This window comes from Muntiacus reevesi, chromosome 2 (genome assembly GCF_963930625.1).
Source record: "Muntiacus reevesi chromosome 2, mMunRee1.1, whole genome shotgun sequence".
Classification (NCBI taxonomy): domain Eukaryota; kingdom Metazoa; phylum Chordata; class Mammalia; order Artiodactyla; family Cervidae; genus Muntiacus; species Muntiacus reevesi.
Window position 1 is genome coordinate 255,271,936 of NC_089250.1, and position 17,755 is coordinate 255,289,690.

General features: G+C 47.1%; 2 protein-coding genes and 2 non-coding genes across 6 annotated transcripts in view; 3 read left to right on the plus strand and 1 right to left on the minus strand.

Moving 5' to 3' along the window:
* Positions 1–10,959, minus strand: part of ANKRD27 (ankyrin repeat domain 27) — a 64,653-nt gene extending 53,694 nt beyond the window's left edge. For 2 of the 3 annotated variants that reach the window (XM_065925731.1, XM_065925729.1), the window contains exons 1-2: positions 10,825–10,959; positions 99–230 (exon numbers count right to left, since the gene is read on the minus strand). In XM_065925731.1, the coding sequence (XP_065781803.1) occupies positions 99–200 (102 nt within the window). In that variant the 5' untranslated portion in view covers positions 201–230; positions 10,825–10,959. Of the gene's footprint in view, positions 1–98; positions 231–10,515; positions 10,766–10,824 lie in introns of those variants that run through there. The other variant, XM_065925730.1, reaches the window with a different exon arrangement.
* On the plus strand, positions 6,436–6,508 carry TRNAE-CUC (transfer RNA glutamic acid (anticodon CUC)). Its single transcript has one exon. It is a non-coding gene; the product is annotated as a tRNA-Glu (tRNA).
* A 662-nt stretch (positions 10,960–11,621) lies between the features above and the next one.
* Positions 11,622–17,755, plus strand: RGS9BP (regulator of G protein signaling 9 binding protein). The gene has a single exon (XM_065925734.1). The coding sequence runs from the start codon at positions 12,006–12,008 to the stop codon at positions 12,717–12,719; it is 714 nt and encodes a 237-aa protein (XP_065781806.1). The 5' UTR covers positions 11,622–12,005; the 3' UTR covers positions 12,720–17,755.
* On the plus strand, positions 14,773–14,965 carry LOC136161946 (U2 spliceosomal RNA). The gene has a single exon (XR_010661821.1). It is a non-coding gene; the product is annotated as a U2 spliceosomal RNA (small nuclear RNA).

Below are 17,755 nucleotides of genomic sequence, written 5' to 3' on the forward strand. Positions count from 1 at the left end.
ACCTGACTCCTGCTAAATTTAACTGAAGTCTACTATATTTGTAGGCAGGCCTCCCACGCCCAGCACAGAAGGACCACCACCGGGATCGATGCACTTACAATGCCATGGGCCTGGGCCACCTTGTTGCACAAGTCAGGACGCCACTTCTGAAGAGCCAGGTAGAAGGGATTTTTCAGGAGGTCCTCATCATACAGAGCCATATGGACTTCAGGTGGGGCAGAGCGAGTCTCCTGGGACAAGAGAGGAAACAGCCATAAACGACCACCTTCAGACTGGAGTGTCACATAACAGTTCTGATCTGGCAATGTCCAAAAAGCATCCCTGACATGCATCACTCTACAGACCTAGCACACTGTCAGGAAAGATCAAAGAAAAGCCACAAGTTCCAAGATGACTTTTTTACTGGTTAAACATATAAATCATGTTCAGAAAATCTTGTTATGCTCCAAGTAATTGCAAAAGTAACAACAGCTATTTTTAGAACATCCTACATGACCCAAATTATGATATTTTAAAGATATGCACATTTTTAATGAAATATTTTAAGCATAACAGAAAAGTAGAGTAATAATGCTAACCTACCACCCAAGATAGCTCAGTCAGTAAAGAATCTGCCTGCAATGCAGGAGATCGGGGTTTGATTCCTAAGTTGGGAAGATCCCCTGGAGGAGGAAATGGCAACCCACTCCAGTATTCTTGCCTGGAGAATCCCATGGACAGAGGAGCCTGGTGGGCTACAGCCCATGGCGTCACAGGTCAGACACGACTTAGCGACTAAACCACCGCCACCTCCCAGGATACCAAATCTTACCGCATTGCCATATCTGCCTCAGATTTCCTTTTCAGAAATAAAGTATATCAGAGTAGACTGGTTCCCCTATCTGCCCCCTCCCTCCCATCCTCTCCTCCTTGTTCAGAGACAACCACTATCTTAAAGCTGTTTCTATATCCTTCTTGCTGACATTTCTACTCCTTTAAAACTCATGTATTCATAAATAATACAAAATCTTGTTTTATGGGCTTCAAAATCTACATAAATGGTATCATGCTGTAAGTCACCTGGAGCATATACTTTTCCATCTTTTCCATCAATGTTATGCTTTCAAGTTCTATCAGTGCTGATCCACACAGCTCCTATTAAGTTACTAATTTCTGCTGTACTGTATGAAGTGAACATGACACAATTAATCTAATATCCTATACTTAAGTTGGTTCCACACTTTCAGTATTACAAATAATGCTGACACCAACACTCTCACACTCATGTGTTCCTGGAGTACACATCTAGGAATCTCACTAGGAGAGGCACTGCAGCATACACCTACACCTTCACCAGATGCTGATAACATTGGACCACTTTCGACCTCCCTGCAAAGTCCATGACCACTCCCCTTCCTCTTATCACATCCTAGCCAGTACTTCTTGGAGTTGTCAGACCAACTCATTTATGCCAGTCTGGGTATAAAATAGCTATTTCGCTATTTCTAATTTTCATTTCTTTAATGAAGCTGAACATCACTTCTTTACATGCTATAAATTACCATGTTTTTGGGCCACTTTTCTAACGCGTTGTTGGCTCTTTTCTTTCCAATTGGTAGCTCTCTCGACATCTGGACACTAAAAGATGTTGCAAATATCTTCTCCTGATCTGTGACTTGTCTCTTCATTTTTCCAAATGAGTGTTTTCAGAAATAAAAGTGTTTGATTTTAATGTAGTTGAACTTGTCCATCTTTGCCTTACTGGTCAGTGGTCTTGGGAGCTAAGGAAATCCTATCATCTTGGCGTGCCCCCTTGTAAACTAACTTCACCATTCCTCCTATGAGAAGGTGGAGTCTATTTCCCCATCTCTCAAATTTGAGCCATCCCTGTGGTTTGCTTTAACCAACCAAGCAGACAGAATTGATGTTCTGTGATTCTGAGTGTCAGCCTCAAGAGACCTTGCAGATTTCACTTTCATTCATTTGGCACCACGTGATCACCATGCAATAGAGAAGCCCATGGAATGAAAGCCCATGGAGGGAGAGAGAGGGGGTCCAGTGAGCAAAGCCAGCCCACTGGTTGAGTGCAACCACACTAGTGAGCCCAGGTGAGACGAGCGGAAGACCCACCTTGCCAGCCCACAGAATTGTAAGGAACAATAAACGTTAGCAGTTGTAAGTTACGAATCTGGGGGCTGGCTGGTTATGCAGCCAAGGCTACCTGAAACCACATCCTGTCCAACTCCAAGGCCACAAAAATAGTCCCTGTAATTTCCAAGACTCTTAAAAGTTTTTCATTTTTTGGAATTCAATTCATCTTTACTCTTATATATGCTATAAACTGGGCACCTAATTTTTTTCTGAAGGTAATCTTAGTTTGGTCAGGGTCTTATAACAAAATACAATAGACTGAGGAGGTTTAAACAACAAACATTTTATTCCTCACAGTTCTGGAGGCTGGGGGTCAAAAATCAAGGTGCTACTATAGCAGATCTTGTTCTTGGTGAGGGTCCACGTCTTGGACTGCATGGGTTGGTCACCTTCTCACTGTAACCTCACATAGTAGAGAAAGAGTTCTCCTGTCACTTCTGCCTTTTATAAGGCCACTAATCCCATCATGAGGGCCCCACCTTCATGGCCTATCCTAACCCCAACTAGATCTCAAAGCCCCATCTCCAAATACCATCACATTTAGGATTAGGAATTCAACATATGAATTTTGGCTGCCTGGGGGTGCGGGGAGACAGGGGGAGACAAACATTCAGTCCACAGCATAAGTCAACTGTTCCATCATTGTCTTTTATATACTGTATCCCTTTCACACCAGCTGGTAATGCTACCTTTGTCAAATTCCAACTCCCCATGTATGTTTGGCCTATTTCTGGGCTCTACTGTTTCAATGGTCTTGATCAGTGCCATCCAACAGATTTATGTGAAAAGTATAACTGTATATATATTATGCATAATTACATATATTATTTAAAATTTTCTAGTAGTCATATTTTTAAAACTGAAATTAATTTTAATTATATATCTTATTTAATATAGGCACAATATATTTCCAACATGTGAACAATGTTTTAAAATTATTGACATATTTTACATTCTGTTTACTTCTACTGAGTCTTCAAAATCTGATGTGTATTCTGCTCAATTCATAGTAGCCTCATTTCAAATACTTAATAGCCACATGTAGCTAGAGGTGATTACTTTAGGAGAGGATCAGACCACATTAGTTTACATAATTATGGCTTCATCATAAGCCTTGACATCTCATAGAGGAAGACTTCTCCCCCTGTTCTCCAAAGTTGTTCGGTTATACCTAATTCTCTACAATATCACATGAACTAGAGTCAGTCTATCAATTCCATGAAATTTCTATTGGGAATTTTATTGTAACCACTAAATTTATAGACTGGAGAGTCAACATCTTTATAATAATGAATCATTCTTCATGAGCATGGTATGTCTTTCTACCTTCATCCTCTTTTATGTCTGCCAACTAAATTTTCTCCATTTGATCATAGATCATGGACATCCCTGGTGGTCCACTGGTTAGGAATCCACCTGCAGAGGAAATATATTTGGTATCCAGTCCAGGAGGACTCCTGGAGAAGGCAATGGCACCCCACTCCAGGACTCTTGCCTGGAAAATCCCATGGACAGAGGAGCCTGGTGGGCTGCAGTCCATGGGGTCACTAAGGGTAGGACACGACTGAGCGACTTCACTTTCACTTTTCTCTTTCATGCACTGGAGAAGGAAGTGGCAACCCACTCCAGTGTTCTTGCCTGCAGAATCCCAGGGACGGGGGAGCCTGGTGGGCAGCTGTCTATGGGGATGCACAGAGTCGGACGTGACTGAAGCGACTTAGCAGCAGCAGCAGCCAGGAGGATTCCACAGGCCACAGGGCAACTAAGCCCAAGCGCTACAACTACCGAGCCTGTGCTCTAGAGCCCACAAGAAGCAGCTACTGAGCCTGTGTGCCATGAACACCGCAGACTGCACACTCCAGGGCCTACGCGCTGCAACCAGGGAAGCCACCACAGTCAGAAGCCCATGCACCACAACGAAAGGGGAGCCCCCACTCACCGCAACTAGAGACAGCCTACGCAAAGCAATGCAGACACAGAACAGCCAGAATGTAATTTTTGTAAAAGATCACAGACCACGTATAACCTTTATTAGACATTATTTATATATTCTATAAAGATCTGCTCCTGTTGTGAATGGGGCTTCCAATACGCCTGGTCTACTCCCCTGACCATATGTCAGTGTGGTTTTTACTGAAGTATGAGGCAGGAATATGAAAAATGGACACAGAAAAGGAATCAGAGTTTTGGCCATGTTATTTCACCTCTCAGTTTTGAACAATGGAGAAAATGAATACTTGTCTTACAGGATTTCCATTTACATGTTACCCTCACTATTTTTGCCACTCTACACACCAATGTACTGTCACTTTCTGCTAGCCCACATGGTGCTTTCGTGAGAATTACAAAAAGGCACCCCATCTTTCCCGTAGGTACAGCCCTGTGCCAAAGCACATGGCTTAGTAAGCAGCTCATAGGCTACACACTAGCCTAGTTGGCCAACACCTCTTCTCCCCCGGGGTAGGACACTTGTGCAATAAATAACCTTCACAGTTGTACACGACGGCTCTATTGTTAATGTTTGACATTTTCCTTTAAACATCTACTCCCATTTAAAATGTATTTTTAAAAGAACCCTTATCACTACTTTAAATGGAAAAACAGCATCACTTCCTATTCAGATAATCTTATGATTAAAAATGATAAAGTCAATTGACATTATTTAAAACCTGGCTAGATACCACTGCCTGCCAAAGGTTCTCAACTTGAGCCTCTTCTTTTCATTAAAAAGAGAAAATTAGCAACAGTAAAGGGCATCAAGTAATCTTACCCTTGATACAAGCAGATGAATGAAATATAAGTGAAAAACTGAATTACTTTCTCATTATGTAACAGTATTCCAAAATGCCTCTTTGGGAAAACACCAGAACCGTATGCCTAAGTGCATTATGAATTCTATCCCTAAAGTCTAACGTTGAAAACAGCCACAATTTATTTGAGGGCATCCTTGGTCTAGACACTGTGATGACTTCTACACATTCTCAACCCACTTGAATGCTCACAATAACTTTAGGTAACTAAATACAACTAATGCTCACAATAACCACAGGTATCATTTGCCCCATGTCGCAGATGAAGAAACTGAGGGTCAGTTGTCCAACTCAAGGTTAGATGGATGTCAGAATTTATTCTAACACTCATCCCTTTAACCACTGCATTCATCATGTTAAAATAATTATGCCTAGGGTTATATCATACAAGCCACGGAGGCACAGACTCCACACTGCATTTCCCTTATAGGAGAACTCCCCGTGACAGATGGCCAAACAGGCTCCGCATCAAATCCCCTCGGTCTGGTCCAGCCTGGGCTGTCTTGGCTGCAGGCCCTCCTGAGGACTGCCTGAAGAAGTCCCCTGAGCTCCCTACAAATCCTCTTAGGGAGAAGAGCCTAGCATGAAAATGGCTCCATATAATCCCTTCGGCAGGCCCCAGCTCTGCAACCATTTAGGTATTTAAATCGTTGAAGGCAACTATTACTGGAGCCCAGATAATCCTTTTATGAGTCCCTACCAGAACAACTGGATAATATAATTTGGCTGGGGCAGAGTCACAAGAACACAAAGTTCTGTGCTGGTTCCGGACACAGCTGGTTCTATACGGCGGAGCACAAAAGTAAAGATGCCTTAAATAAAAACCACATGAGACAAGGTCAGACTAAAACTGAGAAGGGACACTCCTCCTGCTCCTCAGACAGGATGCTGGCAGAGCCCCAACACCCGCGCCTACAAGATAGACCTGACAAGGGTGGGCTCTGATGGAGGAACGAACCACCTCGCTGGGAAGCAAGAAGACTTAAAACCAGAAACAGAAGAGTGCCAGGAAAGGTAAGGAGAAAGCAATGCCAGGGATGGAGTTGGGCTGGGGCGTGTGGGAGGCATCCTTGGCAGGGACCACAGCAGGGCCAAAGCATCAGGAGGCTGGAACACGTTCCTGGGGAGCACAGGAGTAAACTCAAGGCTAAACTCTTCTTGACCAGCTGTGAAAATGAGCTCTGAGAAATAATAAGAATCCAGACAGAACAGGTCAGAGAGGGGCAGCAAGAGAAGGGAAGGGCCCTGAATGTCACGTCAAAACCCTGGGTTCAAATGCATGAACTGTAAACAGAGAAGACTCTCAGCACCCACTGCTGGTGAATGGGATGGAGCTGGCTGTTTTTCAGTCCAAGTCATATGCCTGCTCTTGGACATCAGTATCCTGGTTGCCAATGACTGAATCCTGTCCAGCAGTAGGGATACAGAGAACTCTGCCCAGCACTGTTCTTGACCTTTCGGTCCCAGTGTTAAAAATATGTAATAATCAGGGACTTCCCTGGTGGTCCAATGGCTAAGGCTCTGCACTCTCAATGCAGGGGGCCCAGGTTAGATCCCTGGTCGGGGAACTGTTAATAGCTCCCACACAACAAAATTGAAAAATCCTGCACGCCATGACAAAGACAGAAGATCCTGTGTGCCACTACTAAGACTTGGCACAGCCAAATAAATTAAAAAAAATACTAATATGTAATAATGCTTAATGCCAGAGCTGAATTCTTATACAGGGGTATGTGCTTTAAAATAATCTGACAAGTTTACTTGCAAGAATTGGTTTTGTATTTTAAAACCACATGTGAGGGAAACAGGTATGAAACCTCATATAAAACTCCTTAAAAAAAACCCACAAAATTCCACCCTTTCTTAAGTGCAAATGATGAAATGATTTACAGAAAATCCAGTGAAGTTAGTCAGAGGTACCAAATACCCTTGCACATGAATTATTTGAGGTTATTTTGAAAAGGAGGGTCAAGCGAGGCCTCAGCCCAGTGCTGGGCATTTTAGGAGGTGGTGTGCACACCCGTGGTTTTGTGGTCTCCAACTGTCCTGCCAGCCCGGATGAGTCTATGTTATCAGGGACCATCTGGTGATAGCGTGCAGCCTAGCTCAGCAGAAGCTAGCCCAGGAAAGCCTGCACCTCCCAGAGATGCACTCCCTGCCGAAATCTCACTGCTGTGGCTGCTCCTGCCCCTCCCAGGGCCCTGACCATAGACCCTGACCAGGCGTATTCTCCAGTTGATGAGCAATATTCTCCAGCGGGCTTCATGTGTGACTCAGAAGGAAAAGGCAGAAAGGGAAAACTTGGTATGCCTCTCTGCCTAATACCAAATGGAAGCAATTTGATGATGTAACGTGTGGTATTGCAGTCACTTGTGTCCTTCTGTTAACGTCTATGGCTCCTGTCCATATGCTTCTCAAAGCTCTTCTTCAAAGTACTTTGAAACCTGGCTGCCTGACTCCCTGCAGATGTGCAGTAACTGCTGGTCCACTTGAACAAAGTGACAGTGAGGTGTTAGAGGAAGATCGAGCTCCCAGGGAGGGATTATATTTCTCCCAGGAGCTGGAAATCCACCGCCCACATGCAGGGGAGGATGAGGGGGGCTGGGCCTGCAAGCGCTGGCAAAAAGCCAAAACCAGACATGCTCAGAGCAGGCTAAGCACAGAGCTGGCTGGAATGTGGAGCCTCACAGTGGGAGAGAAGGCCTCAGGGCTGGAAGCAGGGAAGTTTGGAGGGACACAGCTACCCCTCAGAAAGCCACTCCACACCCTGTTCCTGGGAATGCAGGGGAGTCACTGGACCAAACTCCCTTGGGCAGGAGCACCAAGGACCACTTCTCGGTGCTCTCTCAGATGCGGAAGAAACCTCAGGACAAATCGTGTCTGACTCTTCATGTCTGAACCCTTTCCAGGTCTGGAATCTAGCATCACGTGGTCACATTCCCCTGCTCCTCTAGGGAAGGAGGAAGTTAGTGGACACCAACCTAACCCTGGCACTTCATAAACGGAGAGCCCTGACTCAAACACTAACAGTGGTGTCCCTGGTGATCCAGTGGTTAAGATTTTGCCTTCCAATGCAGGGGGTGCAGGTTCGATCCCTGGCTGGGGAGCTAAGATACCACATGCCTCTGGACCAAAAAAAAATCAAAAACACAGAACAGAAGCAATATTGTAACAAATTCAATAAAGACCTTAAAAACTGTCTGAGGAGGAGGCAGATGGGCTCCAGGCTAGGCATTTACAACTGGCCTATTCACACCTCCTGGGGTGGGAAGAAGATGAGCTCCACGCCTGACATTCATCACCAGCCCCCTGTTTATATTTCCTGAAGCAAGAGACAAACGGGCTCCAGGATGACATATTTATGACCAGACTCCTGTCTATATTGCGAGATCTACACCTCAATATAAAAACCAGCAATAGGAATTGGGTAAATAACCAGACATTGGGCATTTTTATGGCAGGGGCAGAGTGAGACTAAATCCTGTTAAAAGATCAGGTATGTCCTGGCCTTGGGCCAAGGGAGACATTTCACATGTGCAGAAAGGCTCCTTGGAGGTCAAAAAGGAGGAGGCACCACCCCATAACAAGTGATGTTAAGGGCATCCCACAGACCTCTGGGCCAGAATCCATCCTGGAAAAAAGTTCTGCACACATGTTGGGGAGGGTCCTAGAGCAGTTCAGGTGTGGAAAAAGAAACCAGATAATTGGCTAAAGGTAAACAAAGACCCTGAAGAACTGTCCTGTGCTCGCTTCAGCAACACATACTACAGATACTAAAATCAATCAGAAGAACCGTCCTATATAAATGACAATTGCCTCTGTTCTATGCCCCTCCTCAAAGGGGGGACGTCCACACCCTTCCTCTCCGGGTGTGCATCTCTGTCTTGCTTCTGTCTTAACTAAACAATTTTTCTGTGCTTTCTCACACTTGTTGTTATGCTTTGGCTCTAGTAAACTTTGTACCTGCATTTACATTTTTGGCTCCGTGAGAAATGCATTTTGCACTGGCGGCAGAGGTCAGGGAAAAATAGCTTCTAGCCTCTAGTGCTCGCTGTTCTGGTGGCCAGGATTCCTGGTTTTCATCCAGGCTACCCAGGTTCGATTCCTGGCTAGGAGATCAAGATCTCACTTCATGCCACCACTTACTGCTGCCTGGCCAAGTTCAGGTCCACATTGAAGGAAAGAAACAACAACAACAAAAGACCCTAACAGAGATGTGTAGAGCCAAATCCCAGCACCTGCCTTCATGAGAGCAACACAGTCCAAGAGCCACAAGGAGGCACGATGAGGACCTGGAGCCCAGGCCCTAGGCCAACACTACTGATGCCCTCACAGCAGTGCTGCCACGTGGGATTAGCACAGGTGACGAGGCCAGGTGAGGAGAACTCACCGCAGATGTCCACCCAGCTTCAGGGCCCCGTCTGCTTTTCTGCCACTAGGACTTGTGAGACCTATCTGTTTCTGCTCCCATCTTGCATTGCCCCCCCCTCCCCTGCTCCAGGCCTTCAGGCCCTGACCTTTGATCCACTGCAAACCTGTCCACCTGAGAGACAGGATCTTTCCAACACTGAGACCTGAGCAGGACTACTCCACTCCCTATCAGATGCACTCTCAACTTCTCCACTTGGCATGGAGGGAGGCCCTCTTATTTCTGGCCTCCTGCCCACCTCTGCAGCTTCATCTCCTTCTGCTGTCCACAGAGCTCCCGGAAGAGATGGGCTCTCCTCTCTTCTACCCATTTTATCCTAAAAACTACTCTTCCTCTCGGTCAAGGCCCCATTTGGTTCATAGGTGGCTGAGACGGCCAAGGGCCACAGTATCACCACTGAAACAACCAATTAAAGGACAGACTGCTGCGTGAGAGATCCCTGAATCCAGCCCTTTGGACGGGGTTGGAGGCAGGGGCGGCTGCCTCAATGCCAAACCTGGCAAGCTGCCTGGAAATGTAAATATCCTGCTAACATCTGCTGCTCCTCTCTCGAGCTGGTGGACGGGTGCATTACTTAATCAAAATAGGGGTCTCTCTTCCGGACACCCACAAAACTTGGAAAATTCCAGCTCCCAAGGCAAACTAGGAGTCCCCTACAGTTTCCTCTGCGCCTTGTTCCCCGAATGTCCTAAATCCTCAAGGAAGACGCGCCACTTGCTCCCCGTGGCCCTGCACGACCGCAAGCGACCACGTCCCCAGCACCTCCAGGGGCGGCCAGAGCCCCAAGGCCTTGCTCACGCGCCAATGGGCAGTCCATTTTCAACGAAAAGAACTGAACAGATCCAGAATCCAGAACACCGCTTGGTGCTTCATAGTTTTCCCGGGGTAATCTTAACCCAGCAGGAAGAGGAGACCCCCGCCCCATGAGAGGCAGGCTAGCAGGGATTCCCTCCTCTCCCCCCAGCGCCTCCATCACCACGGGGACCACGACAGCCCGACTCGAGGATCCGCACCCCCATCCACAGCCTCCCCTCCACTCACCCCGCCAGGCCTCCCTTAAACCCCAGAAGCCACCCAGCCCGTGAGCGACGGCCCTGCCTATTGCTGCCCCCAAGTCTGAGCTCCCGGGATCCCAGACCAGCTAACCTGTCCTGATGCCGCGGGGGTCAGAGGGCGCACTCTTCGCCAACCCCACCCCTCCCGCAAACACACACGAGGGGCAGAGCGAGCCAGGATGCGGACGGGAGCTGGAGAGTGCGGGCGCGGCAGTCCACTCCGCGATGGGCCCAGGCCTCGGGGGCCTCCCGGGGACAGCCAGCCCAGCTTGGGGCCCCGGCGGAGGAAAGAGCCCCTCCCCCTTCTCCGCTCCGAGGCCCCGCCCGGCCTCTGGGCCCAGAGGCGCAGCCGTCCCGAGGGAAGGGAGACGCGGGAGGAGACAGGAGGGAGGACACTTACTTAAAAGGCTACATAGTTTCACTCCCCGCCCTTCCAGGAGTGGCGCCGATACCTCCCGGCCCCTCGGTAGAGACCTCAGGGCCCACCACCCCAACGCGGCAGAACTGCTGCACCGCCCACCCCCGTTGGGCGGAGTCGCAACCTAGGACTCAGGTCAGACCAATGAGAAGCTGTCTTTGTTCAGAGTGACGCGTGCGCAGAGCAATCATTGAGCCCGCCCAGCCGGGGGTGGGGCTCAGGAGGCGTGCAACACTTCCTACTCAAGACTGGACCAGCCCAGAGCCACCGACTGCGCCTGCCTGGAACGGGAGGGGGCGGGGCCGAAAGACACATCTGACACAAGGGGTGGGGTCCAAGCTCTGTTGCTGGAAAGCGGGCTGGACTAGGATTGGGGAGATAGGGCAGCCTTCTCGCCCCGCAGATTGCTTTTTACTACTCGGTTTGGAGGACAGGGGTGTCCAGTCCTACGAAGTATACTACTTCCGTCGCTGGCTGGGTCTAAGAGTCAGAGTCACTGAGTTGTAGCCTCATCACTTACATGCACGTGGCGTGATCTTGATCCCCCTCCCCTCTTTTAAATCTGAGCCTCAGTTTCCCCTTCTCAAAAGCAGAGGAGGGTTGGATCTGCTGAGCGCTAATATTCCAGACTGTAATGGAGTGCGGAGGAGGGGGAGATGGGGAACCTGCACGTGACTTCCCCGCGCAGGGCCCCGCCTATCCCTGGTCCAGGGGATGGGAGCGCCCAGCGAGGGCGGGCGGGGGTGGGCGGATCCTAAGAAACCCGACCCGGCCGCCCTTGGCAGCGGCTAAGGCTCTCGGAGCGAGTGGCTCAGCGACCCGCTAGCCCTGTCGATGGCACGGGAGGAGGATGGGGACCTCAACACGGGCTTCGCAGGTGCTACCGTGGAGGCGAGGGCCGCGCAGAGATTCAGCGTGTGACTAGGAGCGCACCTGGGGAGGATGGATGAGGGATTGGCAAACAGCTAACAGGGCTCTCTCCGCGCCGGGTCAGCGGAAGCGCATGTCGTGGGCCCTGAACAGCGCCAAGTTCCTCTCAGGCCATGAGGAGTGCTTGGGCCGTCCGGCCGGGGAACGCCGTCGAGGCTGGCTGCATCCTGCTGCGCTGAGTGGGTGAAGGTGAGAGGGGCGCAGGCGGCCGGGCTGCGCGAGAAAGCAGCGCCATGGCGAAGGAGGAGTGCAAAGCGCTACTGGACGCGCTTAATAAGGCGACCGCATGCTACCACCACCTGGTGCTGACCATCGGCGGCTCCGCAGACTCGCAGAACCTGCGAGAGGAGCTGCAGAAGACGCGCCAGAAAGCGCAGGAGCTGGCGGTGGCCATCCGCGTCCGGCTGACTGCCCCGCTGCGCGACCGGAGCCTGGGAGCCGAGGAGCGCGCCGAATTCGAGCGCCTCTGGGTGGCCTTCTCCGGCTGCCTGGACCTGTTGGAAGCCGACATGCGGCGTGCATTGGCCCTGGGCACTGAGTTTCCGTTGCAGGAGCCGCGGCGGCCGCTGGTGCGCACAGGGGTGGAAGGCGGCGCGACCGGCGTAGCGGCGCGCGCCCTGAGCGTCCGCAGCCTGCGGCACGAGGCGCATCGCGACTTCGACGTGGAAGACCTGCACCAGCTGGAGCGGGAGATCCTTCAGGTGGGCGAAATGATCCAAGATATGGAGATGAAGGTCAACGTCCCCCGCTGGACGGTGCAGGCCCGGCAGGCGGCAGGTGCCGAGCTCCTGTCCAGCGCCAGCGCCGGCGTCTCCTCGGTGGGCGGCGTGTCGGTAGAACAGCGCACCGGGCCCTGCGACCTGAGCAAGGCCAAGGCCGCCACCATCTTCAGCGCCGTGCTGCTGGCGGCTGTAGCCTTGGCGGTGTGCGTGGCGAAGCTGAGCTGACCGGTACCCGACGGGCCGCTGCCTCCACCAACCCCTCTCCAGAGACACCCCTGGAGAACCTCTGCAACCGCCTGGACTAGAGATGGAAATGGGATCTGGCATGTTTAAGGGGAGCGGTTTTAAAGCACCGTGTGTGTAACGTGTATGTTTGTACGCGTGTTTCAAGCACACATCTGTCTGGGCAGAACGTGGCTTCCCTCTTGCTGGCCCGGGAGGAGTTAATTTTGCGCGGGCCACCAGGGCATTATCGCTAATGTATGCAAGAGCTTTATCCCCTATTAATAGAAAACCGTTCGCAGTGACCCGAGATTCCTCCGACTTAATATGTTACCGCCTGTGCTGCTGGGGCGTGTTTACACTGAGGCTGATCCTGGTGCCCCCACCCCTGCGGGTGATTCCCATTCTCGGAGAGAGGCAGTTTGCAAAGAGGATGGGGTGAAATGAAGAGTGGGGTGAGGGCGCTGTTTTGTGTTTGTGTGTTGGTTTTGTTTCCTGGAACAAGAAAGCAAATGTAATAAGACATGAGCAGTTTTTATTACCTTCATCCTTTGAGGCCTAAGCTTAGGAGAGTGTGCAAATAGCAGTTCATGCAAAGGGCGTTCTTACAGGGCAGCATTACACACTTCTGCACCTGCTTGCCTGCTGAAAATGACTCCCTGGGTGGGACACAAGCTTTAGGAACGGACGCAGTCTATCCAAACAGGCACTTTCTCCTTGACTGGGGCTTATTTTTGTTCCAGAACTAGACCAGAGTTTTTGATCCTCCTTTGGGGGAAGGCTGGGGAATCCTCTTTGGAGCCCTTAATCCTATCTATCCCTTGGAATTTGCTTGCCAGCCAGTAGGAGAGCTGGCTTTGGAGGGAGCTGCACAACTCCCTGACCTGGACACCCCCTGAGAGGGTCAAGTGACATCACTGGGCACAGAGGTTTTGAGCCAATCAACCCTGAGAGTGGGTTAGAACGTAAGTAACAGCTTTAACTTCAAAATTAAGGAGCTTAAAAAAAAGATCTTCTGTTTAAAAAAATCATATGACCACATTGTGTACTATCAAAGCTGATTTTTTTGTAAAAGACATTTGGCCACAAGTTCATACAGTTGCCAGTGAGTCATACATGGTATCTTTACTTACATACTTAGGTTGCTAAACAAACATCTCCATTTATTTTGAAAATCTATCTTCTTAAGGCAGGAGATCATAGCATAAACTATTGGAACCACAGGTGTAGATGACAGAAGTGGCCACAGCCTCTTTGTGGCAATAAATAAGGAAATGTGGAAAACACCCTAGGTCCCAGGCTGGAATTTGCCTGAGCAGTGCCACCAACTCCCCACCTGTGGTTCAGAGAGAGCATTGTTGGGGAAGAAAGACTGAGAAAACAGATGCATTTAACTCTAAAGATAATTTGGAATAAAGCCCAGAAACTGAAAAGTGGTAAGAATTTTTTTTTTCTCTCTTTTTCACCCCAAAAGGGAGAAAGAGGACCCGGAGGAGGGAATGGGCAGTGTTTCACAGGGCAGTTTGAAGGGCCAAGGGTCAAAAGTAAATATCAGTACCAACAGCTCACTCCTATGGACCACTCTCCCAGCCTCGCTCACCCAGTCCCACTCCTCAACACAGATAGTTAAACCACAGGACCTGTTTGTGTTTCTGTGATAATGGTTTTAAAATATCCACAAAATCTTAGGCTGATTAAGAGTTCTGAAACAATAACTAATAAGAGGGATTCCTTCTGCTTCATCCAGTCTGGGTGAATCTGAATTGGGCCGTGTAAATTTCTTTTGACACCTGCCTTCCCAGGATACCTTCAGAAATGACACAGGAAGTTTTCTAACTACCCGCTTTCTCATCCACCTGGGACATAGCATGGACTCTCTCACCTCATGTCTCTCAGGCTGGGGCATATTGTGACCCAGTGTTGGAAAATATCCCTAAAAACCAAGCACTAAATATATTCTTTGATCTATAAAATTGTGAGTGTTCTTATGAAGGTGTTTTGGTTCATGATTCATCAGAATCTGTTATAGAAACAACCTGTTAGAAGCTGTGTAGTCATCACTTCTCAGCCTTTTGGCTAAGATCAAGTGTAGAAGTTGTGTAATCCATAGAGGGCAATTGGAACAAGCAAATGTCTTTATTTTCACTCTTTCCATCCACTTGACAGATCCTTGAGTATTTACTTACACGTGCAATCAGATGTGTACCTGGTTCTGAGAATCCACTGTTCACTGAAATCAGTGATAAAGTACTGTAGACACACCAAAAAAGCTGAATTAGAATGAACGTATTTATCCTGTGGCTCTGTTAACCTAAATACCTCTTTGTTAAGTATTCATAATATCTGGCATTATTTGGAGTTGTAACATTGCCTAATAGAACTTTTTGCTCTGTGATGTGAACAAAATCACCTTCTGCTTGAGCAATAGGCTGTCCTATAACAATATCTCCCTGATCTCATTTCTCTGTATAATTCAAGAGGTTGTTTTCTGGTAGAAGTCTGATTCAATTTAGAGGTTGGATATCAAAGTTATTAATTTCTTAAAATATTTGGTATGATCTTATACCACGATACAAGTCATTTAAAAATTACAAATATTTAATAGAGGGTATATAGGGTACGGTCAGTGTTAAGAGTCAACTTTCCTAAATTAAAGGTACAAGTGAAAGGATGGGTCTTTACCTCAAAAATTAAGTGCTATTATATTGATAAATCTATCATATGTTAAATACCTGTAAGAGAAAATATACCTGGCTTCTCTTTGGGGGAAATAGCACAGCTTTATCTGATACTGATACGACAAGAACTTGTAATGTCAAGACACTTATCACGGGAACTTTCAACTATTCCTATTAGAAAAACAGAACAGAACAATATTTATAGAAGAAAAAAATGCCTGGCAAATTCTTTTTTATGTACTCTAAGAATGTATGCTTTTAAATGCCACAAGGGAAAATATTTTTGGGAAGTCAAATCAGAGCATAAAATTCATGATTTGCCTAAGGTTTACAGTAAACTACATAAGAGATGTGTGATGTCCAATGACTGAAAAGCAGTTTGGGTTGAAGAGAGTTCTGGGTTGCATGAGAACCCTGATCATGCTGCATTTTTTTCAACAGCACGTTCATACATTTTTTTTTTCTTTTTAGCTAGACAGTTGATTTTTAGGATGCAGTTCTCTATTCTGTAATGAGTGTTTGTTAAGGGTGCAAGCCCCAAAGTGTGAGCCTGTAAGGCACCCTCAGAAATAGAAGTGCTGTAGGGCTGACTTCTGTATTTCTTAGGGGAGCGCCTCCTCCTACAAGGCCAGACCAGCTGCAGTGGGCATTGTTCTGCCTTTCTCTCCAAGTACCTCAAACAAATCACTGACTTCCCTGTGTCTCCCTTCCCTCATCTCTGAAATCGGAGGGTCCTGACTGGTGAAGTCAAAAACATTTAACAGAATGCAGTTAGACAGGGAAGAGTTATTTTGTCTGGGGCTTTTTTTGGGGGGCGGGGATGTGGAGAGGGGTTGTTATTGTTGGTTTTGGTGCATATTAAAATGGAATCTTACAGTTTATCTAAACTTAGTCTGATGGTAAACTTCCATATGAATTTTAAAAATCAGAATGAACTAAGCTTACTGTGATTTTAGTCCATTGTAAGTGTGTAAAAATGCTACTTATTTATAGTATTTAGATTAGAATTTTAAATTCAGACTCTGAATCCAAGAAGGCCTAGTGTTTATTAAACACTTGGTTGTACCCAGCAACCTAAACTGATTCTGGTAAATTACAGATATGAAATCCCATAGTTTGTCATGGAGTCTTGGAGAATCCTTTTCTGTAACTGCCCTGTACCCTCAGAACTGTAATGGCATTGCCTACCTGATGCTGGGAAACTAGCACAGCATGGGCTGTTTTGTATGTGGCATCAGACCCTGGTTGGAAGTAAAAGCCTTCGTGTCTACTGTTTGAATGATGCTTCTAACTAAAATGGTTATTAATAATTTAAAGGGGCTTCCCTTGTGGCTCAGCTGATAAAGAATCTGCCTGTAATGCAGGAAGATAACATGCAGCATTCGTAACTTTTTTGGAAAAGGCACCCTTAAATGATTCAGCTATCAACTATTATGATATTTTAAGTTATTCTTAATCTTCTTCATGTACATTTAAATTGAAGTGAATTGCCTGGTCAACATATTTATACTTCACAGATTTCATTACATAAAGAGATGTTCAGAAGGATGCCAGGATTATAAATCTCCAGGTGTTTTTCTACAATACAATCATACTCTTTTTTTCATGGAAGATGGAATCTAGGAAGAACAGTAGATCTCCATAAGAACACTATTTGGCTGTGGTCAACATAGATCAGAGTCCTGTTCAAATATTGTTCCTTTAGCTCTTAGGAACTGACCAAAGGTACAAGAACTGACTACATGCCCTGCGTCCATGAGCACAGGCTAGATTTATGTAAAAGCATTCCTCTCTTTTATTTACTTATTTTCATTTCATTCCAAAGAGGATTCTGGGTGCTTGCACTGCAGTACTCTGAGATCTTCATCATCCTTCTTCTCTGGTGTTTGAATGTAGAATGTTATAACCTTAAGGCTTACATAACAAATGTTAATAAGCCAAATGAAAACTCCTGTTGACAAAATAATTTTTAAGAGTCCTTTCAACATGCTGTTGTCAGGAAAGGAATTTTTAAAATACTTATTTATTTGGTTGTGCTGGGTCTTAGTTGTGGCATTCAGGTTGTGACATGCAGGATCTTTAATTGCAGCATGCAAACTCTTAGTTGCAGCATGTGGGATCTAGTTCCCTGACCAGGGATGGAACTTGGGCCCCCTGCATTGGGAACATGGACTGGACCAAATCCCCAGAAAGCAAATTTGAATGTCTTTTGTTTGTAGGTATGTGTCAGGCACATAGAGAAGATCTATGAAGAAATATACATAAATGAAAATGTTTGTTAATGTTTGGTGGGATTATAAGTGGTATTTTTTCAATATATTTGTATTTAATATTGTTATATTGTTTTTACAATAAAGTTTG